Source organism: Falco peregrinus, chromosome 8, assembly GCF_023634155.1.
Source record: "Falco peregrinus isolate bFalPer1 chromosome 8, bFalPer1.pri, whole genome shotgun sequence".
NCBI classification, from domain to species: Eukaryota; Metazoa; Chordata; class Aves; order Falconiformes; family Falconidae; genus Falco; species Falco peregrinus.
In genome coordinates, this window is record NC_073728.1 from 61,163,623 (window position 1) to 61,189,406 (window position 25,784).

The 25,784-nt window shown below is 39.8% G+C and overlaps 1 protein-coding gene across 1 annotated transcript in view; it reads right to left on the reverse strand.

The window, feature by feature from the left end:
* Positions 1-25,784, reverse strand: part of SPOCK1 (SPARC (osteonectin), cwcv and kazal like domains proteoglycan 1) — a 324,191-nt gene that overhangs the window by 121,918 nt on the left and 176,489 nt on the right. Inside the window, exon 4 of the mRNA XM_055813067.1 lies at positions 11,851-11,965. Coding sequence (XP_055669042.1) covers positions 11,851-11,965 — 115 coding nt within the window. The remainder of the gene's footprint in view (positions 1-11,850; positions 11,966-25,784) is intronic.

Below are 25,784 nucleotides of genomic sequence, written 5' to 3' on the forward strand. Positions count from 1 at the left end.
GTCCCTGATAAAAGATATACCTGCATGCACAGGTGAGGGAGGTGAATATGGATCCTCCAAATATAAAATGACCCTGTAGGCTTCCAGCTCTACAGGCACGTAAGTATGAGATGGGCTTTAATGAATCAATATTTTCCCGTTGAGGAAAGCAAATGCCAGATCCACCAGGCCAAATCCTGAGAGCTGCGAGATTCTGAAATGATAACTCTCTTCAGCTTTAAGAAGCCATGAAAGGGAGATAAAATATGGTCTTCTGACTACTGGCACTGAGAATTAAGCACTGAGTGTCACAGCAGATTCAAGGGAGAAAGGAGGGGGAGAGGTCAAACCACAGAAGAGAATTCCCTTCTTTTCCTTAATAGTTTTTGAAGTTCAAACATCTGATCACCTCTTCCAATTATTAAAGCTCATAGAAGAATTTTGCATTGGTGACATGGACTGTAATTACAATGCACATGAGCATGGTGTTTCCTTCATTGACTCCCTTAAAAACTGGCTGCACAATAAGAAGCATTGCACAGAAATAACAAGACTTTTTTCTGCCCCTCTTTTTAAGGTGCAGGAGATGCTCATGGGAATGAAATTATCATGTATTGTAAGACTGGTTTAAATCTAGAGATACAAGCAATATGTCTTCCAAAAGTGTGCTAAGGTCTTACTCCTTTTGCCTAAAAAGCTGATGCACACCTTTGCCTTTCTGTAGTCAATTTGTAATGGAACGGCGATACCTGGACAGACATATTTAAAGATGCCGAACATTTTGGGTTAATTTCTAATCATCAATTAGTACTCCCTATGTACAGAGCTTTAAACAGACTCTACTTTCGTGGCTCACGTTCATAAATAATGTCATTTGCGGTTCATGGGTTGAATTAATCTGATATAAAATGACTAAATCGAGAATCTGTAGGTTGAGCTTTTGAGGAGTTCTGGCAGAGCACTAAGCAGGCAATCATAAGGTTATTAATGAAATGAGAATGACAGCAATTGAAATATTAAAGAAGTAGGACATAATAGATTAGAAGTTAATTTTGATAACATAACTTGCACCAAAAAAGAAAATGATTGATGCAAGAAGCTCCTTCTTATTGTTTTCATATGCTATTTCTTTCAAAAGAGTGCCACGAGATGGAACTGCATGGCTGTGAAGGGGACAAAACACCCCAGACTACCTTTTCCAACTCCTTACGTTAGCTGACATTCATGCCTTTGCTGCTAATCTAGTTTGGAGCTGGCAAACCTATGTGGAAAACATCTTCACAGTGTAAGTTTTTTGCAACCTTTAACTCAAAAATGAAAGCCAAGATACTTGCTGATGAATTCCTCAGGGTGATCTTGGATATGGCTTCATCATATTTCCTAGTGAAGTTTTATGCCTGAAATGATGAAGGATGTTGAATGTGGAATGAAATTCAGCAAAACCACTTCCAGCTTTCGAGGAGCCAGTCTTCCACCTGACAGAGCTACACACAGGGCAGAAAGCTGTGAACCATGCAAGGCAAGAGGAGTAAAGGAAGAGTCTGGCCCAACTCATTAGAGTTTTAGCCTGCTGTTATCAATTTCTTCCACTGCCAGTGAAAGGCTTTAGGAGCAATAACTGGAAAATCTCAAGTGTAACAGTAAAGTATAGAACTGTTTTACGAACAATAAAGATCACTCTTTGGTAGGTTTAAAAGATATGTATATTGAGTCTGCATAATATTGAAGACACATGAGTGTAAAAAACAGCAAACTGACCAGTATCAAACGAAATGCAGTATTTTAAAGACCTAATCTGCAAATTTCATACAAAATATATTGTTTGTAATATTCACTGCAATTGGAATGTATAATGCCATTTATCAAAAGGAAGAATTTTAAATGCTGCACATTTAATACTTGTTCTAATATAATGGGATGCTGAAAATTGAAGAAAAGCTTTAATAAAATTCCTTCGCTGTAAACATCAGTACCAATCTTACTAAAGCATGCCTTTTATTAGCACTAAAAAGACTTTTCCACTGAACACATTCATGTCCTGGGGCTTCTACAACAAAAACCAGCAATAAATTTAGAATCTCCAGTAAACAGATTATTCTATAAATACGGAATAATTTTCAGAGCATTGGAGGTCATTTGTAAACATTAAATAATAATTTCTGACTGACTGTATTACTCAACAGATTTAAGATAGGGATAAACAGCAAAAATACAGACACGTATTAAATACTGTTACAAATTTGTTTCCAGGAACTCTATGGTTAAGATTTTTAGCATACAGAAAATAGAAAGAGCGTGAATTGGGAAATACATCCTTAATCTACTGGGCTGTGATAAACCCAGAAAGACTGCAGATTCCATTGTGTGGTGATTAATGTAGCTATAGAGAAAGGCAGCCAACAGCTCAAGGTAAAACCGCACTCATGCGACCTGCTGACAAGTATATGGAAAGCCTGTAGAACTGTCCTCTTGGGTCCCACATGTTAATATAGCTACCTGCTTGTGTTTTAATAATAGTTATAATGATGATGAGTTAAGGTTGTTTGAAAAAGCATTGAAAATCCAAGAATTACCGAGCTACTCCATATGCAAAACCTAATGTCTTCTTACAGAACAAGGATATGAAGGCAGTGCGTTCCATCCGGCTTTATTCATTTGTTCATTATTCATTTGTTGGCAAATCTCTTGACATTCGCCAAGCAGATGACATTTGTACCGGTTACTGTTTTTGTTTCTTGCTCAGTTTAGAGTGAGCAAGAGGAGCTTTCCAAACGACAAAAAAAGCCAACATCCCTTATGCCATAAACAGCTCACAATCCAAGTCAGGAATATACAAATGCCATGGAGGTGGTGACTGAACTTTTAACTCAGTTTTCTTTCAGATATCTCAAGGGAAACAGGAGCTTTTGGATGCTAACTTAGCTTTGGATGCTAGCTCTCGACAAGTTGAGAAGAGCTGTATCAAGAGGTTTATATATGAGCAATTCTGCAGTCAACAAAAGAGCCGACTGAGACAGTAAAACCGTTGAAGAACATTGTCTTGCCCTTATTTTATTGTTTGCATATTTAAGTTTTCCTGCTGGCTTATGTTCCCTGTGAATCTGTTGCACAAACTTATATTCACACATTAACTTTCAAACATGCATTTCCCACCATTATACATTGAAGTTTCCTATTAGTCAGATCTCAGAGCTCTAAATGCTGAATTTTATATATAGTTTACATCTAATGCTCAAATAATTAAGGTTCACATTTATTTCAAACTCTCTCTCCACCTCCTCTAGTCATCATTTAATAAAAAATGTTTTGTTCAGAGAAAAGTAATTTTGGATACTGTATGTTTCTATTGAGGATGAAAAAAATGCAGAATGCTACGTAGAAATCCTTGAAACAGCAAACTGCACATACATCTACCATATGTATCAATCCAGAGCTACACAGAACATCAACTCCAGAACTTTTCTCCAGAGTGTTCAGCTGAAAGCCCACCTGGGATACAAACATCTGAACTGCAGATATGCCACCAGGGCTCACAGAAAGACAGCTGCAGGTTTAAAGCAGGCAAGGATAGAACAGGCACTTAAAAGAGGGGATTAATTTAAGAAATAAAGATTAAAATCTTAATAGGAAATGACTCAGAAGGAATATAATACCTAAATATCTGTAAAGAGTTTAAACAGCAAGAAGACAAAGTGATAATTCTGGGTTTCATTTCTTTACTGATCTCAGCAGCCAAACCCAATGAGCTCTGCTACAAAGGAAAACAGACAGCTGAGAGAAATGTCTTTTTAGGAGAGCTTCTTCATAAGAACAGAGTAAGAGCATTTGCTGTGGCTAGTAACAGTACAGAGGATCATTATTTCCGAATAAATACTGAGGAACCATTTGGAAAACTCAGAAGTTTTAGTTGGATTTGGATAAATTTAGGCTACATATTATCAGGTTCCTAACCAGAAAGGTTGAGATGCTAAGGATTCTTCCCAGCAGAGGTAAGGGGGCAATAAACCTTACTATCTTTGAGGCAGAAGAACTTGTTAAGCTAATGAAAAAGTTTATATGATACTGTTGCAGAGGGATTTGACTTAATGATCCAAGAAGTCACTTCTGGCCCATTTTTATATACTGCTTAAAAGTGTACAACTAGAAATATAAAGAGCAGGAATATTACAAAATGGTATTCAACCCATCCAATAATATTATCTTTAAATGCACAGACTATTTATAAATGTTAATTAAAGTGCCGAAGATATTAGGTTATTTTCTTATTCTATTAAATACAACAACTTTCTGATGATACCAAAGGTATCCGGAGGTACTGAGGTGGCTTTCCATGAGTGCCCTGATCCTGGTCTAGGAGGAGTTCTGGAGGAGGGGGATGTCTCAGTAGCCCCTGTGCTTCCTTTTGTGCTTGCGGCATCCACACAGTAAAGTAGAGCACAGTGGGACAGGAGCTGCAGAGTAAAAGACAATGACCTTAGCAGTAAGATACTCACCCCAGCAGCCAGGTGCTTGGCGACAGTGAATAAAACACCGTAAATCCCCTGTTGATAGCAAGAGCAAGTTCATCTATTGCTATTGCCAAAGCAGAGAGAGGACTGCACACTCCAAAAACCATTATCAAAGAGCTGTGCACTATCATATATTTCAAACATTACCCATGTCCAATAAGAGACAGTCACCTTGCACTACTCTAATGAGCTCTAATTGGCCTGAGGATGCAAAAAGTTTCACATCCAGGCTATTGGTGACAATCTTGTGCTATTTCCATGGGAGATACCTGTGCTCTGCCTGACCATAGTTTTGAATGTCTACGTCTTTCTGAGGCAGTTTGAAAATGCATAGAAATGCCAAAATGCATGGTGCAAAACTTGGGCACTTTTTACTTTGAGTCAGGAACTGTATTTGAATTCTGTTTTAAGGAAAAGTGGATCTTGCCTTTTACATGTTTACTAATGTTCAGCAGTCTTTTATCTCTGATTTTTGAAACGCACTGAAGTCAATAGCATATCTAGAGCTTGGGAAAGCCAGAAAACAGCCTAAATGGTACCTGAAGTCTTGTCTATTGAGAAGAGATACCATAGCCAGCTTCCTCCAGAAAAAAATAAACTGAAGGATATTTGTGCAGAAACTCCTGGCAGCAAGTAGGTCACTCTCATGACTCAGAACAGAACTTGCTTATATCACCTTGACTGATAAAGCTGTCCCTCTACAGACTCTCCCTATGGCCTCTTTAGTTAAAAGCAATTTACCTTAGGCAGCGTTGAAACTGAGAAATGGACCACTCGGAGAATGAGACTTACAGTTTACAGATTATCCTGTTCAGTAGAGTAATATCTGCTTTTAAAACCAGTGAATGCAGTTCCAATATTTAAGCATCCTTGGACTGAATCCCAGGCTGTTAAAGACAGAGACTGTCTTGGAGGAAAAGCTATTGACCTTTGGGAGTTCATGCTGAGATAGTAATTTTCATAATCAAAACTTTAAAAATAACTGTAATGGGGAATAAAGGATAGTGCCAGACTTGTGCTGTTCTCCCTTAATATTCAGAGGTCCCCTTGAGCACTTGGAGATTGATGGCACATCATACCATGTGCTCTCTGTCTTATTAAAAGGCAACTTTGCCCACAGAAGAAAAACAAACATTCCTGATTTCCACGTCTGTTACTTGTCTGCTGCAAAATCCAAAGCTTTTGCACTGTAGCAGAGGCAAGCCTTTGTTATCAGGCAGTCCACAGATGAAATACTTTTAAAAGGTTTCAACTTTTCTCTGTGGACTTGCACGCATCACTTGCACATCATATTATATGCTGTACTTGGCTGTGACCTCAAATGCCCGTCTCTTTTTGATTTTCCTGGATTCTCATTTATTTTTCTGGACAAACAGCAAGAGCTACAGTTAAACTCTGCAATGTACCATGACTGATTAGATATTAGAAGGAATAATAGCCTTTACAGAGTAATGCACTATAGTTTACAAATTGCAAAAAAATGCCATTTACTTCATCCTGTTCATGTCTAGAACTTTCATTCATAGAGGATTAAAATAATTCTCCAAGACTCTGTCAGAGGTACCTTTGGAAATAATAAGCCTAAATTTTGGCAAATTCCCCAGTACAATATATTGTTTGGAAAAATCCTAATGCAATCTGTTGGTTTTTGTGAGTGTGTGTTTAATCAAATATTTCAACACTCTTCTGAAGCAAAAATCTATGCCAGTAGATTAGAGAAATCGATGCTCAGCATTAAAGTGGATAAAATGTTTTGCATGAAAACATTCTTTGTTTTTAGGGAAAATCAGTTTTAGTGACGTTCAAAACAGTTTGCAGAGAGATGTAAATATTGTTCTATTGTTACTTGGGAAAAAAAAAACCCAACAAATTTGAAATGCCTTTCTAAAACAACAGTCAAAAGATTTTCTTTCTGCTCTTAAATGTGCAGTTTTCTTTCATTAATTCTGAAAATGTTAATCAACAGAAGAATTAATTTGGTGCCTATAAACAAATCTGCAGTAAAAATTAACTCATAACTGTGAATTCACTCCAGAACTTACAAAAAAGTCTGAAGATGTAAAAAATAATTTTGATATTTATGTTTTCTGCATCCAATGCATACATTAACGATTTAATCTTCATTACGACTTTACTGTAGAGCTGTATTATCCTAAATTATTGAGTGGAGTCCCACATCTCACCATTCAAGACATGGAGGCGTTACTCCAGGAAGGTCTCCGTGTCCCAGAACACTGGTTTTGACATGCTGCCTACCAAAGGCCGACGAACAAACCATGTTCCACTGCAGCACCATTGAAAATAACTGCGGTTTTCCTCAGCTAAGATTAAATAATAATTGAAAGATCAGTATTTGACAGCATATTTTCCCAGTTTTCTGCATAATTTTGCCTGTGTTGCATCTGCCAGCTTACAAAAAAGCATCAAGACATCAATGAAACAGGGGAGAATTCACCCTGTTAGAGCATCACATCCCTTCCCTCTTCATTTTAGCACAAACTGAAAGAAAAGTAGGGATTTACAGAGAACTTAAGAAATACTGACACTTTGCTTTGGAAACATTCTGAAGTAACAGAAGCTTACCAGAAAAACTAGTTGCATAGTCTCCACGGAGAAAGACCAAAAAAATGAATGAACTATACAGTGGTCTTGCCCTATTATTCTGCATGTTCTATCTCGCTCCTTGCAGTAGCCCTTTCAAGAAAATACATGCAAATAAAGCACATAGAGTTAACACTGATAAATATATGAGCAGGAAGCTCGACAATGTTATTTTGTAAAGTTTCCTTTGGGATATGCTTTTTTCTCTGAATTCTACTTAGTACACAAATGACCAACAATTATTTTCAGCATCAGCGTGAAAATCAACAAAAGAGTAAGAAAAAAGCTATGAACAGAGCAAGGCTAAGTGGGGAATAAGCCGATGTTATTAGCAGATCCAAAGATAATTAACCATCTCCCAGGTTTGGTTCTGTTACAAAACCTCGTATAGATTGCTCACGTATCGAGGCTTTGATAAACACTACCACGTCAATCACGCACATTAAACATCAGGAGCTTGGGAAGAAGCCCTGCCTCGCACCGCCAGGCTGCTGAGAACAGGGCAGGCGGGCGCTCAGCACCGAAGAAATTATCCCCAAAGGAGCCCTTGGTGTTGTGCCAAGCCTCGTTAGCATTTAGCAGCGAAGCAAGCAAGAGAATACACAGACATGTGTGAGTCAGGAGAGCAAAACAACAGGGTTAGGGTTTATAGGTCCTGTATTTAGTGCGTTTTAAAGGGTAACTGTTGATCCAATACAAAGACATTGAGGAATAGCGCCATTTAACATCCTTGCTTATGTGCACAACTTTTCATAAATCCCTAAAAGTGCATTTGCTGTGGGCAAAGATTTTTCTGTAATGCTCCCAAGCAGTTCTTGAAAGCAGGTGAGTCACTGACATTCTGGCAATTATTAATTTTCTTCATTCATGTATTCCCTTTTGGATGCAACTTAAAGCACACAAACAGCACATAGAATAGCAGTGGTAAGAAAATACTCAGTTTCACATATGGGGATGGATTTTATTGGACTTGTTTTCAATGAGGTCCTTCCTAACCCAAAATCAGGTATCAACTGCAGGATTTATTAAGAAAGAGAGGGAGATTTATCTGCTCATTGTTGGTAGGTGGAGCTGCCAGCATGGCCACCTTGGTCACACCAAGCTTTTGATGAGTAATTCGGAAGAACAGATGTTTTATGTGGGAACTTGTCCAGATCTTAAAAAAAAAAAAAAAAAAAAAAGTTGTGAGGAATTCAGTAGTGGCATCTTTGGTCAGCAGCAGTAGCTTCAAAAATACTGAAGCAATACTGAGTAAATAGCTGTATTTCCAAGTCACAGCAGAGAAGCAGGGACATTGCATGATTACCTTCGTGAGTGACGTACACTGCGGTGATGAACTAATTGGTGATCGCCAGTTAAATGGACTGAACAAAGCTGTAAACCCTGGACATGTTAATATGCCCATTATTTTCTCATCAATCTTCTTTTCTCATTCCGTTCTTTTCAAAAAAGCCCAGGAGTGACCCTTTTCCTTCCCATCAGCTGCACTAGCAACACCAGCCGAGACAAATGGCGAGAAGCTTTATAGGACTGCAAATGTATGAGAAATCTTTGAGAGGTATTAACTACTGCATTTCATGCAAAACTGAACTAATAAAGACTCTTCCTCATAGATCATGTCCAAATTGAAAGGGGTTTTAATCCACACAAAAGATTTCATAAGGCTTTATCATTAGTCCAGGGACTATTAAGCATATAAGAAGGTACCTTCAAATTTATCTTTTACACACTCTTCAATCACTGCTCAGTCTTGCCTTTTCTCTTAAAGCCCTGTCCAATTTGTACCGTAAACGCCTTAGAGGATGTGCTGACAAAATGCTATTGTCTGTCTGGAACACCTCTCAGCCATCTTCTCCCTTACCTTCAAGGACGGGGCTGCTCACCAGGGGACTGTGAAGGGAAGGAGGAGGAGGGATGGAGGATGCTGCACAGGAGGGGCCAGCCTGCCCCTGGGGCATGGGACTTCTAGCTGGCTCCTTTGGCACCCCTGGGGTAACCCACAACGAGACCTACCGGCACCGTGAGCTGCTCTCCCACAGACCCACATGTAGATGTGGCACTTAGGGACATAGTTTAGTGGTAGACTTGACAGTATTGGGTTTACAGTTGGACTCAATGACCTTAAAGGTCTTTTCCAACCGAAACTATTCTAGGTGCCCCGCCAGCTGGGTCAGGGGACCCCACATCCACCAGGTCCACCATGGGCAGGATCAAAACCACAGCACGATGAAATACGTGACCAGCCGTGCTGGCAGATGTAAGGGTCTTACTCTAAAGGCATGGGACTGAAAGCCTTACAGGAAGAGTTAGCCATCGCGAAGCCAGGGTCTGAGCAAATGTAAAATAACAAGTTTCTGTTTAACTCTCTTTTATACACTGCTACCGTATTCTTGCAGTGGTTTAAAAAGTGTGCATTCCAGCACAAAGGAAATTAAACAGGAATGGCATTGCGTTATCACTGGTGATTTCAAAGTTAGCTACATTCTGCCTGGAAAAATACAGCTTCCTTGTGCTGCAACTCTTCAGCGGGTGAGTTAATCAGGTGATGCAAGTTGGTGTAACTGTCTGAAAGCCTCAGCAACAACGCAAGATGTTGCTCTCCTGATTACTTTTTGCTGAGCCTACATACTTTGTAAAGCCACTACAGCAAGTTGATAATGATGCATGAAATGGAAAATCCTTCTGAGCACACCCAAAAGGGCTGTGGATGTGCAAAGCAATCGCAACAATGCTGTGTTATTTGACGGTTCTTACTACACATGCACCCATGCTACCATATTCAGGTTTTCACTGGTTTTAAATAGGTGCAACTCCACCTCTTGTAATGCATTTACTCCTGATTAACACAGCCTAAATATGACCAGAGTCAGACATACAGCAGTATTCAGGTCAGGCACAGAAAAAAGAACAGAACGTTGTAGGACTATAGATGAAGACCTTTAGTGGTGTCACTCCACTGATTCAAATCAGCAGAGAATTTGGCCTAGTTACTTTCCTCATTGACGTGCCTACCCTCTGAGGCAAGGGTAGGTATTTTGAGAATAAAAACACTCCGGGGACATATGTGCCACTCTCACACATCAGCAGTAGTTCTTTCAGCATTACAAAACTTGCTAGAAATTGTTTGGAGAATTTTCTAAGTAAGTTTTCAATACTTTTCTATTCATCTCCGTAGTCTCAGTGCTACTTAAAGGTCAGCTGAAATAGCTGTAGGCAGTGGAGGAATCATAGAGAGATCATATGAAACACAACCTGGTTTCTGAAAAAAAATAATAAAAGGATATTCAGCTCCTCCTCTACACCATTTCTCTCTACCATTTTGACTACTTTTGGGACATTAAATACTGGAAATAGCTCAGAAAGCATTTGGCTCAACATCTATATCTATATATCATAAGGACTACTATATAATGTAAGTGCTTTAAATCCATCCTAACTAGAAAATGTAAGCTACATAATGCCAAAAATGTCATTAGAACGTAAGCACTTCACATAGCCATACTCCTAACATCCTTCCAGGGTTCATCCCATATAGAAAACCACAGATTAAATATAGTGCCTCATGCACATTACACCATTAGCTTTGTATTATAAATCAAACAACTTTTTTTTACTGGATTAGCTTCCTCAGCCAGGTAGCAGTGAGAAAAGCTGAGCTGTAGTACTAGTACATGGGAATCAGATCATCCTGAATTTAGGCTGGCTTAAATCAGTTGTGGAACTACAATCTCAACTGACAACGACATTCAGGGACCTGAGTTACAGGCAAATTTTTGCTTCGCTACTAAACAGGGAAAGAAATTGCAGACCAGTCCAAAGATTTATCACTCAAATATAATGAAAGCAAGACAACATATTTCTCTTAAAGTACAGACACACCATTCAGAGTTGCCCGTTACAGCAGTACAGTTTTATTCAAAATCTGTTGGCAAGTGGAGGGGCTTATTTCCTCACTTCTATTCTGCGCCTCGACTCAGACAGACTTAGAGATACTCAAGAGCAATTTCTCTTACTGGTTCTGCTTGTTCTGCTTCCAAAACAGGGTAACATCAGGGTTTTCTTTCCTCTGAATTTTTTTCTAAATGTCTTAATTCTTGATTCTTCATAGTGTATTTCAACCTATGCTCAGTAGGTTTTTCTTTGTTTATTCATAGCTTCTCTCACTGAAGTTCTGTGGTCTAATTGGAACATCTTGACCAAAGCTTTTAACATATTAGTGATTTCATTTGCTCTTAATTCAGTCATTCAACAATCAGATCTGGAGCTTTCTGTAATTAGACGACTCCCCAGGGAGATGCTCTACAAAGTTCCACCAACATTTATCAGTTCTTTACCAAATTTAAGCAGAGGTTTGATCTATTTTAAGAAAATAATACCTTTATTAATCTCTTTTTAATTGTTTCCAATTAAGTTACCAGAACTGTAGATGTCTGTGACACAATGTTTTCATATTCCAGGTTTTCAGATTTGAAAACATGCACAGTCACTGCTCTCTGGGAGTAGAAAACCACCCCCAGAACTGGGAGAGCATTCTGCACTCCACACTACATGGTGCACCATGTTCCTGTTCACCTTTTTGGAATGGCCCCAGGTAAAAATAAGATGACTTCTCTTTGGTTTCAGGATAAAATGCAGATTAATTGATAAAGGAATATTCTAAAATTAAGTTTTTTCATGTTCATTTTGGAGCTTTTTCCTTTTACTTATCATACTGGATGTCTCTGAAGACAGAAAAACCTCAAACAACATAAAACCTCCTTACCTGTGCACCAGCTGCTTGCGGCTTACACAAATCGCAGTTTCATAGTCATGAGTGACACATACTTTATGTGGGCTGCACTTCACCTTCAAACACGGATCTTTGGATGGATCAAGGGCTATAAAAAAACAGATAGATTAAAAAAGAAAGTGAGAAATGCACATCAAGTTTTCTCTTGGTTGACAGATGACAACTGGTTAGAATGAACACTCCCTCATCTGAGTGAATAAATACTTTACCATTTCATAATATGTGCCGTTGTTTGCAGACTGCATATAGAGGTGTTGAAGTAGAAAGATAGATGGAGAGCTTAAGGACTTTGATTATTAAACAGTGACCCGAGTCTAACTTGGCATTCACATTAATACTAAACATAATGCTTTGGGATGAAGTTCTCGCATAATAACCTACATCATGCTGTTTATTTCACAGAAAAGTTACAGTGGAATATAAAATCCTCACAAGTAACAAAAGGACTAGTATCTTAGAAGCTATCTAATAACTGACGTACTGCAGAGTACTAATAAATTTGATTTCACAGATACTGTACAAAAGGCATATTATTTTGTAGAAATTATTTTTGATTTTTACAGATAAGCATCTCCCGTACTTAAAATGCTTGAGTAGAAGAGCAGTAATAACAATAAAATAATCCTGGGCTTTTATACCACCTACATCACCAGCAGTGTTGTCAGAAGTGGACAGAGAGAATGATGAGTTGCTATCTCAAAGCAAATACACCCAAGCTGCTGTCCCTGCCGATGCTCCCCAGGGAAAGTGCCTCCTCTTAATCAGTCCTTAAACTCTTTATTCTCCTTCCGACATTATATAGCCCAGAAATGTACTTCAGTACTCCAGCCAGCCCCAGGTGGTCCATCTTTCAACAGTTCTTAAGTTGCTGGAGAAAAGGACATGGCAGCAGTAAAGGGAGCTTCTCTCCCTCTGCTGTGATGGGTGATTTGTGGTACTGCAGCTAGTCAGGACTTTGGAAAAAGTGCCAGTGACATGCAGTCCTGCCTGGGGAAGTGCAGGGTATTAGGGTTTACCCTCTGGTACCCCCTTTACAGCTTTGATTAGGAGAGATCCCATGAACCTTCCTCCTGAGCATATCCAGTTACCAATCTTGTTGTTAAAATCCGCCTCGCTGTAAGTGCACGGGGAGGCAGCACAACCATGGGCTCGAAGGAGTGAATAATGCCGTACCCTAACGATGACACAGATGGACGTAAAGGCCTACGGACAGAAAATACTCGCCAGAATTTGCATTTATCCAGGAGGCAAGGATGAACACACACGTGCACTCACGCACACAGAGACACAAGCCCTGCTTCTCTGCAAAGGGTGCCGGGAGGCAGAAATGGCACAGCGATACGCTGCCAGTATTCTAACAGGAGGCTCCTGACAAGGTTCCTCATTTAGCTTGCGATGAGCCATTTCCCCCAGATGCAACCAACACTCAGAAAGGAGCAGTGGGAGTCTGACGAGCCCCTTCACTTTCTTCTGTATGCAGAGAAATGTCTCCTAACACTAATGAAGAAATTAGCACACGGCATATTACATTAGGTTTTACTAGAACTGCGCATGCCTTTCACCTGTCCTCAAATAAATGAAGATGTTAAGCTAGTATCAGTGGCCTGATGTGGTAAAATCAGGATTTGGTTTGGGATCATCCTGTTTAGCACCCAAAGTGAGCAAGAGGGTCTGATCGCAGAGGCAGGAGTGGCTCCTTCAGAGAGGCAAGAAGATGCTGGGGCATTAGGAACTGGAGCAGCCTCCTGGTCCCTACAGAAGCTCAACAGCAGCAGACAGCATTCGCTGTCCTGCCAGTGTGCAAGCCTGTCTGCTCCTGCCAAGTTTCTACAGATTGCTTCCTTAAATGAGCGGTGATTTGCTAATCCTTGAAATAAAGAAAGAGAAGCGATACAGTGCTATGCTCGATACCACTCCAATTAGAGCACTGATCCCACCTGGGAAAATCTCTTATAAATACTTTGCTGCAATCAAGTCCCATTTGAAAGGCTATCTATCTAAATTCGTTCTCTTACAAAAGGAAGCTTCTAAAGATCAGCAATAAGACATATCTGCCAGGATGAATTAGAAAGATTCAAACAATGGTTATATGAATACCTCAGAAGAAGGGAAGTCACAGCCATACAGAGAAATTTCACCTTTAAATGACTTTTAGGTAAGCTTATTTTGGACATTAATATGTCTTGGATTTGACTTTCTGTTCCTTTTACATGTCCTCAAATCCCATTTTACCTCTCCTCTCCCTCCCCCACATAAGGGGCTACTCCTGGAGATGGGCAACTCTTAGTTTCATCTTTGGGGCTGTACAAAGCTCTTCCTGCACATTATGATAATGGTCTTCCCCACTTTTACTGAACAATCAGACAAACTTTTGAAGGGTACTATTTGAAGCACAAGACATTTCAGTTTGCTATGTACCGAATTTCTTTATATGACAGCAAACGTACTTCCAACAAGTAGAGGATTCCTCAGTTTCCCTGCAGCGCTGGCGTGCTGCAGCTGTTCTGCATTGGTTTGAACAGCCACAGATCCAAGCTCCCACCACATTAACACCGATTACACGTCTGGGATGGGCAGTTGCGCTTCACTAGTGTGTATGTATTTAGTGGAATGCCTTTGGTGTAAGACATGGGGAAATCATAGAAACAATCCAAATATGTTAAAAGCTTTTTCTTCTAAAGCCATTAAAACTGATAGAAAAGGTGAAGTGAGCAAGGAAGGAGAAAAGACCATGTGTTTTCTGCACCATAAACAACACGGCATCGACATCCAATGAGTCGCCACTCGGGAAATACAAAGGCAGCGTCTGAGGGGGCAGGGTCTGTCCCACTGAAAAGCCCAAAGGCTGGAAGGGCTCTTCAGGGTGTTCTGCTGCTGCCTTTTGCTGTCTTTTCCAAGTCAGACTAACAAGCACATGTGAAGCAGCCCATCCCCTGCTCTTTACGCTCCCAGAACACAGTGGGTCAGGTACACGTTCTTAATCCTCTGCTCTCACTGGAGACTGAGTTAAAGACTGAGGTTGGTATTCGACAGGGATTGAAATAGCAAGCCACAGTTTCCTTACCGAACCGTCTACCTAGATATTCTTAAACAGCCTGAGATACCCTCCTTCTGCAAAGCCTTTCACAAGAAAGCACCACTCGAAGAGTGAAGGGTCACCAGATCACAGGTTCATTGGGCTGACGTAATGCAAAGGTCAAAACCACACAAAAAAAATTTAACGACCAGAACTTTTGCTTGCTTGCAGCTGGCCTTGCTCTTTTACTGGAGCATGTGCACACTGTCTGCTTTCGCTGGTGACACATCCTTGGTACAAAATGCTGCATCAACAGAAACCATTGCACAAACTGGCTAGGAGCCCAGGGCTAATAGCTGCCAGCATTGCTGGGCTGCTGGAGAGCACTCTCTGGCCCTGTGCTCATAGTCTTCTATCAGCCAGAGCCAGCACGAAAGGGGATGTGGGTTTAGCCTTGAAAGTCAATCCGAGTTTGGCAGGAATAAGAGAAGCAAGATTTAAGCTCACGTGGTCTATGTGGCATCATGCACAGTTTCAATATTCAGCAATTTTCATACTAAAATTTACTCTAATTGAAGAATTATAGCCACTTCTGGAACTCCTTAGGTCTTCTAAAGCAATAAACACACACGCACTTCTGAAGTGTGTATGGTCTGAAATAGTATCACAAAACACATTATTGTAAAAAGAAACACAAGTTTCAAATATTTTGCAATTAAAAGCTGTCTACCAAAAAAGAAAAAATATTGTTGAATGGTCATCAGTTTGAAGCAAAAGAATGGGAAAAGATGTAGTTGAAAATGCCAGTTACTATTTCATTCTAAATCAGGCCTCTACTTTTCTCTACTTCAGTGTCTTGCTTCTAAAATCTGAAAAGAATAACAATACTGCCAATAATAATAATAAATGAAGCTTTTCCCAACCTGTGTGCTGAATGAATCATTTTATTCATGGTGGGAAAGCTCATGAAGATCCTTAGACGGAACACACTATCACTATAGAAGCATCATTTATTATTCATTACGAAACAGCCCTTCATACAGTTCAAAACAGTAGAAGGAAGTTTATTAAATACAAGTAAAACCGTGGGCTTTGTCAGAAGACAGGAAAAAAATCCCATGATGTGGATTATTATTTCTTGAGATTTTTTTGCCACTTATGCAGAATGCACGATCCATCTGAACATAAAAGGTCAAAACAGGGATTTATATGTCTGCAAAGTTCCTCAACGTGTTAAATAAGTTTGGAAGGTTGTTCTACTGCTAAGCAACACAAGCCCTAAGGACAGCTTATAATAAGAAACAGTTTCTGAAATATGCTAATCAAAGATCATGCTTTGTTAATCAGATTTCTACATGACTAGGAGCAGATGCTCATCATCTGCAGAAGAAAAGACCCTTGGGAATAAGATGAAACATAACAACCATATTTGTCATCCCAGTTCTTTTTGTCCTAAAGCAATGAATATGAAATTTTTGAAAACGAAGAGCCAAAAGTACAAATAAATAAATGAAAGCGGGAAGAGGAGTGAGAAAAAAGCCTGAAGTTTTTTTTTTTATTAAAAAGATCTTATTTTATCAACTTGAAAGGAATATTGCAGCCATCCCTTTCCTATGTCAAAGAGTCTGCACATAGTTACTCAAGTTTGTCTGCACAGTAGTAACATAAATACCTTAACCCTGGCTTTAATATGTGAACATAGTTCCAATTTTTCTGTAGATTGGGACTAAAGGTGAAACTGGTACAGTCAGTTAACCTGACCTGACAGTGGCTGAGGACTGGCCCAAAGGTTTTGGAGGGGATATGTGTCCAGCCAGTGCTGGAATTAAAGGTTTCATTTGAACTTAAATTCTTTGCTGAATATCCACTTCAGTCACCCTGTCTAGCTTTTTGTGAGTCCAGGCTTCAATAGTTCCCAGTCCTGAGCTTTTCCCCTGTTCAGATCCCTGCACACTTGGCCTCCAAGGGAATATCCATCCCAGGAGATATCTGGCTGAAATGCAGGGAAATGCAGTGCTGCAAATTCCTCAGCATAATCGTTTGCAGAAGTTTTTATCCTAGGAAAATTTAGAATTTTGGGCTTTTTATCTTGGCTCAAAAAGTCTTATTCTTCCTCACGGAACACCAAGGTGTTCCTGCTGCTGACATTTGTTTTCTGGCCAGCTGTCCTGGTACTCTGAGCTGCGACTTCTCTTCCTCTCTGGCAGAGCAGGGGTCAAGAAGCGTTTACATGGGCTAAAGTTTCTGCTTCATTGGCCACAACAGTCTTGTAGGAAAACTGTTCTCCAGGCCAGCTGACTGCACTGCAAAGGGGAAAGGCTTTCAGACGTATGCAGGGACCCAAAACCTGTGCTAGGTCTGTCTATACAAAATAGCAGTGCAGAATCAGAATCCTGTCACCAAGAGGCAAAAGACTTGCATTCCTTTTTTTTGGTCAAACTTTTATTATGCATAGCAACCTCAGCTCCCTCCTAAAACTATAAATCTTCTGTGGTTATCTCTATAAGATAACCACAGGAGATATAAAGAGGAATAAACACCAAGGTTTGCACCAGACAATTAAACAACCTCCTAATGGTATGCTGACATCTCTTTCCAAGACCAAAAGGATTACAGACACCAACTGCATCACAAATCCCTTTCCCTCCCAGCTCCACAAAGCAGACCAGATAAAGCTGCCTTATGGACCGTACACACCTTCCTCTGCCCTCCCTGCACCATCCACCAGAAGCTGTGAGTTTGCAAGATAAATCAGTGTTGGACAAAGACCTAAGAACAGCGTTTGAGATACTTTTCTATTACATTTCATGTTTTTATATATTGCCAGTAAAAAAGAAGACTTACGACTTGCAGGAAACTCCTTAGTTCAGACAACGGCAGTACAGGGACAAGTTACTCTATAAGACTGTAGCTCTATATACTGCAACTATGGGTCACTGTGTTAATCATAACCGAGTAAATTTATTTTTCACACATTTGACTTTAAAAGGGTGATAACAAATAAATACTTTCAATGTCTTGCAGCAATGGATGTGTAATCCTGCAGAAACTGTACAACTAGTTCACAGCAAGATTTATGAGCTTGATTTTGTTTTTATGACCATTCGTTTGGGGGAAGAGAGTAATTTCATAGCTGTTTAGTGGAGCTGAAACAAACTACACAATCAAAAAGAAATGGCATTATGTAAATATTGGGTTTTTTGTTTTCAAAATTGCCTGACAATAAGTACTATGATCACTCAATGACAAAAATGCTTCCACATAATGAAATGTCAAGAGAAGTTGCTTTTATGCAACCCCCTCGGAACTGTTCTGACTATATGAGAAAAGAACTACATCTGTTGAGAAAGGTATGATGAACTGGAAAATGGGACCTGCTGCCTTCGATGCAGAGATGCTAGTGCATATTTTAAAACAAAATAAAATGATAATAAAACAAAGCCTCTGAATTAAATGATGCGTTACATTATAGGTGTGCATTTCAATATTATTATGTATTATCTGATTCTAGCGATATTCCGCAAGCAAGCAGGAGGAGGAGGGCAGAGCTCCTGGCTGTACAAGCGAGGAAGCCGCGGACACAAGGTGGTCTGGGCAGGCAGGGGCGCGAGGATGGCTCCTCACCCCGCTGCTCAGCGCGGAGCTCACGCGGCACCGCATGTCAGACTGCAGATCTAAGGGGCAACGTTTCCAATCAGCATCTTGTCGCCACTTACAGCATGGTGACAGCCAAAGAGAAAATGTGTTCAAAGCAGTTTAGTGGCTTGGAGGAGTTTTACTACGGGCTTCCACGAAAACTGGCGTAGAGCGAACATGTAAGAAACCATACAGCCAGCCGAAACATGTATAAATAAAAATCTCTACAAACTTTGTCCTTGATTTTTACTAGGAAAAGGGCATGTTCTCCACACATGATGGGTAAAAACAGGTTTGGCTTTAACATTTCAGTGTTCAAAGCAAACCATAGATTTCCTCCCAGAATTAGAGCATCTATTCAGCTTGAAAGTAGATGATGAATTTATGCCTTTTTTTCTTACTGTGATCATGGCCGTACACAATAACTTAAAGAGCACTCAGGCGAACGTTGCTCTGCTTCTCTGTGAAAACACGATAGTTTTCAATACTCCAGTGGTGAACTCCAACCAACCCATGTGCTGAGAGATATGACTGCCAGTGGAGCTTAAGCCAAGTGCAATGGGACCAGCCCATCACCCTCATATGAACAAGACACCCAAGCCCGTGATGGACTTCCAGGCTCTTATAGGTTTCTGCCTATTACCCCTTCCCCAGATTTTCTTATTTGACAGGTTGGTAAGTGGCCACGTTGAGTGACTAAGACTATGTTGTTTATTGGAACTGACTGTACATTTCTTCTCAGAGCTGATACTGCTAATAATTCTGGTTTTAAAAAATGTTATTTAATAACAGATTAATTACATCCCTCCATATCAATCGCAAATAATTACCAATAGTTTCTATTCTGCTTCTGCAAATCTTATCATAAATCATTCTGCTTCATTAGGGAGTAAACTGGTGTTAGCCCTCCCCCAAGTCTAGGGGAGACCATGTCTTCCATTAACAAGTTCAGATATTTAAGTCTCTCTCTCTCGCCTGCTCCCCCTCTCTGCATAATTACTCAGAGCAATTTGCATATAGAAATCAATTCAGCTGAAAATTAATTACCGTAAGCCTGAATGTTTCAAACATGTATGTGAATTATTTTCAGTAAATGGAATTTCTCAAGGCTGTTAAACAGTAACATCTCAAACTGTCAGCATTTATTCCATCACTGCGCAGTATTTTCATATAGTTTTGTTTTGGAGCACTCTCACGTTTGAGTGGCTGAAGAAATCAGTATAGCGCACAGAAACATCTATTTTAATTTTTACAGGCACTTTCAAAAATAATTTCTCCTAACTGACATAAAATTGCTTTTGACATTGCTGAGGGCCATCCAAGGCAAAAGATGCTTCAAAGGACTCTACAGATTTCCTTTCCAAAGCAAAGGATAAGAACCCAAGTATTTAAACAAATTTCCTTGACAAATACACAGACATCCAATGCAGTGAAAATAAGCAAAGCAAAGAAAAAAACCACAGGACTGTAAGTTAGGAAATGTGCTTCCATCGGTGGGTGTGATAATCAGTCCCAACCATCCATGTAGGTATTCAGCGACAGGTAGAGACATGTACAAGACCATAGTTGGCATTTGCTGAAGAGTCATAAAAGAGAAGCTCCTGGTTTGATTTCTAACAATGAATCATTATAATGTACAGCTTAATAAACTGCAAACGTATCTCCAATACTTCCTTACGCTGGAGCAGGTTTTAAATATTTCATATGTTTAGGTATGTTTACCTCATACATTTGTTTTTTTTTTTAAACCTTCTTTTGCATCTAAAAAGAACAAAAAAAAGCATCCACTGGAAAAAAGAGGCTGTCAGATAGCTGGGAACTTGCTTGGTGTTCCAGCCAGCACCAGGTGCCCTGTTCACAAACAACTCTGCTGCCTGCAAGGCAAGGGTCCAACCAACATGCAAGTACCGAGCACTCGCATCGGCTCGGTACAACGTGGCACCAGTGCTGTCAGTGCTCCTCTACATTTCGAGCCCTTCACTGTGTGATGATTCATGCTTGTGTGTGTCGTACCCGAGGGTGTGCTTCTGCATATCCTGGTAAGCTGATGGCAAAACAGACCTAAAACCCCCACAGACAGAGAGGTTGGTCAGATGTTCCATTCAATCATTAATTCCAGGAAGTAGTGGGGATACAAAAATACCCCCGTTCTCCAGGACTCATGGGGCTTTGGCATATGTTTAATGAAAGCAGCTCTACAGTTTCTGTTCTAGAGTCCCCCAAACCCCCAGGGTGATCCAGCTTACAGTTTCCTGGGATGGAAGTGGAGAGCTTCAAAAGATTGCTCTAATCTTTAGTTGGTGAAACATGAGAAAATGAAGGAACAACTGCTTCTGCCCTGCAGGGAGGACACAGCTCTGCGGTAGCTGTCTCAGCAGACCCTCAGCACAGGAGCAGAGCTAAAAATGTGGCTGTTCGCTTTGGTCTGCCTCAGCGCTCTGCTTGCTTTTCAGAGGTACCCTGTAACAACACAGGCATAGAATCACAGAACAGGTTGGGTTGGAAGGGACCTTATAGACCACCCAGTCCCACCCCCTGCCACCGGCAGGGACACCGGCCACCAGCCCAGGTTGCCCCCAGCCCCGTCCAGCCTGGCCTCGGGCACTGCCAGGGATGGGGCACCCACAGCTGCTCTGGGCAGCCCATCCCAGCATCTCACCACCCTCACAGGGAAGGATTTCTTCATATTATCTAACCTAAATCTACCCTCTCTCAGTTTTAAAACCATTCCCCCTTTTCCTATTGCTACAGTCCCCACTAAAAAGTCTGTCCCCACCTTTGCCGTCAGCCCAGTGAAATGCCCCTACCCCGGCGCAGGGATGCCCACCCTCCCCACACCTCCTGCCCTGCCCGTGCAGGTGTAGCTCCTGCGGCAGCAATGCTGCTCCTGCCTCCCCTGCCCTGGGCGCTCCCAGCCCAGCCATACCTCTCCTGGAATGAAATATGCTCCCTCAGACTTTCACGCTCAATTTTCTAGCAAATGATGTGAGGAAAAAAAGAGAGCAAGCACTTGGATCTCCATACTGGTAGAAGTGGCTAGCTGATAACATCTTGTGAAACGGCTGTACGTCAGGTTTCAGTTCAGTAAGCAGCTGAGGCTGCATTTTCCATATATGCCATTGAACTTGGGTCCTGTGATGCCGGCTGACTCCCTAAAATCTCTAGATCCCAGCACCAGAACAGAACTTTGCTTTTTTCTCCAAAAGCCATTTTTTTTTTTTTCTTTTTTTTTTTTTTTAAATTTAACTAACTAACTAACTAACTTATTCTCATTGCTGATGGGGAAATACTGACAGTATAAACTACAAAGGTTTTTTAAAAAAATCAAAGCCATCCAAAAGACTACAAATTACATTTTTTTTTTTAAAGGAAGTATATTTAAGATAACTTTGAGATTTCTGAATGCTTAAACTTGACAAACCTATGGTGATTTTGAAATGCCAGATGTAATTTTCCCTGTGAACTGACCTAGACTATTTCTGCTTTCTGTCACACTGGAGTGAATTATCATTTATTTAGTGGGTTTTCAATTAATGCAAATTATTTTACTCCAAGGCCAATGAAAACAAAACAGGTTATACCTTGTTCAGAAAATAGTATTTTAAATTACTCATGCATAATTAAAGATACACCCTTCCCATTTCAGATTAATACAAACATATATTTTGATTTGCTTGGAGAAAAGTTGCATTGTATGCCACGAAACACTTCTGTAATACTTGTGAAGCTTTGTAATTTATACTTAACTGAAGCAAAATTATAATGGGGAAAAAATTACCACGATTTAATTCAGATAGTTAGTTCATGAGATACTGAACCCTTTTCCAACTTTGATTAAAAAATATAATGAAGTATAATACAGTGAACTATGAGTAGAAAAAAATAAAATTGAAGCATACAACTCTTCTGTATTTTTCAGCGAGAAAAATCTCTTACCTATCAAATTTTATCATTCTTCAAATGATATTTTATGTCATTAAATCTCATTTGAAGACATGGATAACAAACAGATCTTTTAATAGTTATTTTTTAGAGGTAATGCAGAAGCAAAAGCACATCCCTGTTATTACTGATTCCATCAACAAATAGTAAAAGAAATAAGGACCAAACAACTTTTTTTACAAATTGGCATTTCAGTATGCATTATTACAAGTCTTTTCTAAGACAACGTTGTAGAGAGCTAGGCAAGCAATAAAAATTCTGGGTATGAATTCTTTGAAAGGCCGACGAGTTTGCTCTATTTGTCCACAGACTGAATGTCAACGTTGTTACAGTTACAGCAATTCCCAGCCGGGCACCTGCGTATCTCTACATATGCGTATTTAAATGTTAAACTAGATAAGACATTCAGCCCTGGAAATGAGAAAACCTCAACTTTTCCCATTAAGTTCCTTTGCTTATTTAGTAGGACAAATGAAACAGAATTTGGCTCCAAACATTATAAGCTATTGACTATAAAATATAGGAGCTCATTTTATGCTTAATTAATAAGGTACAATACGGGTAGCATTCTTGGAAACAGGAGGCCTGGAAGAATTACAACCTTTACAGTTGTTATTAGCATCTCAGTGCATGGGCAGCGGCTGCCCTAGTCAATGGGGCGCCCAGGAAGGACAGGACGCCCAGGAAGGAAAGGATGCCTTTACACCGTTTCTTGCTCTCTCTTTGCCTTTTTTGTTAATTGGATACATGAGTTAGTCACTCTGCCTCCCTCCCTTTTTCAGCATTTAAAATGGGGGTAGCAATACCGTCTAGAAATCACCCTGGGACCCTTGGGAGGCATCACAGAACACAAGCAAAGGGCCCCTGTGAATGACTTTTAATACAATGATTTCAAAACGGCCAAATTCTGCAGAACTAAGAGCTGTTTCACATTCATTTGTGGCAGCCTGATTGTCTCCATGGAAACATGGGCAAAACACTTCATTTTCTACATCAACAGAGGAAGATTTGTTTCCATATTACATTAGTTTTAGTGTGCACTGAGCAAAACAAACACAAAAATAAAAGACTTTTCAAAGACTGACTTCATTATGAAAAGCTCCTACCACGTGGAAGCAGCTCCTGTCAACCTGATGCCACAGTGGAAAACCCTGCAATATGGGTCGCATTCTACAGAACACCTCTGGGTTAGGGATGAAATTGAAAAAAAATCACACATTTAGAAGTTTACAGGTAAAGAATTTATTGTCAGAAGTAACCACTAGAATTATAATGTTCTGTGGATTTTAGCCTTGAAACATGACCACAAAGACCCTGCAGAGCGAGTGCTACTGCTACTACGTGTGGCTCGTACATAATCCAGAAATCGTAACATCATGGACCACATCAAGTGTAAATCCACTGGGGGCTGGCTTGTGTAATAGATTGTTGTCTAATGTAATTTTCATTGCTTTTGAGAGGAATTACCTGAACAGGAAAAGATGAAGCTCCTCTACAGATAATCAATTAGTCATATAATTGATATCTGGAAGAGGCTTAACTGGGAAATAAATGAAAGGACAAAGAGCTGTCCCGTCTGGTTCTGAAGTAAATACAAATGCAGCAATGAGAATTCCCTCTGCTAGCATGAGTTTAACAGAAACCACTGCTGTGAAAATCAGTGAGCAGCTAATACCATTCCTCATGCCGAGATGAAAATTCATGAACTACAAAAACATTTTGTAAAAATTAACTCCACTCTGCTGGAATTGTCCAGCAACTGCTGGAACTGTGCCAAAAGCAGAAATTTTGAGACTGGGAGTGTCTAAACAGTAGGAGGTTGGCGACTTTTTTGCACAGAATGAAATGGTAAAATAAGCAGCTAACCTCAAAAGTGGAAAAAGTGGATTGTCAAATGGGCTGGAAGAGAGAAAGTGGTCACAAGGAAGAGCATTTGCATTAAAATTTAGAAGTGGCTCTTGGTATGATAGCAACAAAAATATGAAATTATGGGACTTGTACGGCCCTGCAGAACAATACATACAGAAGGGAAAAAAGCAGCATTGGGTTCTTTCTAGAGGGTTCTTTTCTTGATACACTTTTGTTATTACAGAAGTGTGGAAAATGATGATCAATTTTTAATTCGCACAACCTACAGTTCCTCTCTTGGTTTTGAAACCTCAAAATTAATTTTAATGGTAAAATTCTACTCTCATTAATAAATTCCAGGGCATCTCGATATGTCTTTTGATAAGTGATTGGTAATAATTTTTAAACACACAAAACCAACGTTTGGAAAGCTTTACATGGATTCACAGCTTAATTAAAATGCTTTATGTTTCTCAAAAAATTATACATTGATGAAGATACCATCTGACAGATGAGAAATGCTATTTCTCTTGCCAATACTTAGCTAAAATAATTCTGATAGAAGATCTTTTATGAAGAATTACATTTTGAACAGTTCCTTGTGGATACTTGAGTAACTGTCTGGAATAACTAAAATGTTGTTTTGTCCTTTTCCCGCAGAGAAAGAGCTGAGGCTGCCTCAGGCAATACAACAGCAAAGTCTAACTTTGCACTCAGCATGGTGGCCAAAATCCACTTCTACAACAGAGGAACAACTGTTCATAAGAGAATTGCTTGATTTCTGGAACACCCAGACAAGAAATGCCTTGAGAAGGAGTGGGCTTCCTGAGCCGTGAGGTAAGACTGAATTATTCTGGGTGCCTGATGTACATGTTACTTTTTATTAGAACAAAGATAAAACATAGACCTCTAATAAAAAGGAACCATGTATATCAGTAATGCTGAATAACTCAAATACAAAGTAACAATGGAATTGGAAACTGGGTTTTACTCCCTTTCAGGGAATATGAATTATATTTCCAGAGTCAACTTGTCTGACTTATCTCTAGAAATATCTGGAGGTGTTGCCCAAAATTTGAGACAAAAATAATGTGAACAGCAAGAAAGTGTTACAGGGGTTTGGAGACAGGAGATGGGAAAGGAGGATGATGCTAGCAGGAACTACTACTATAATTCTAAATTAATTAACTACATTCAGTTTTGATCTGAAAAGATGTAAATGTTACCTGTAACTGCTATCCCCTTCTAGACCTCACTGTTCAGAGTGAATATGGAAAACCCAGGAGGATAAAGAGTGGATCTCAGATTGGAGGGAACACCAAATAACGCCAGATGCTTGTCCAATTTCAAGCAAGGTTCTTGTTGAAAAATAACAGTCAGAAGATAGAAACTGTATAAATAGGACCTTAGCATTAGGGAGAAAAAAAATATTTCAGTTTATATAAACATGCTGTGATCTTAAGGG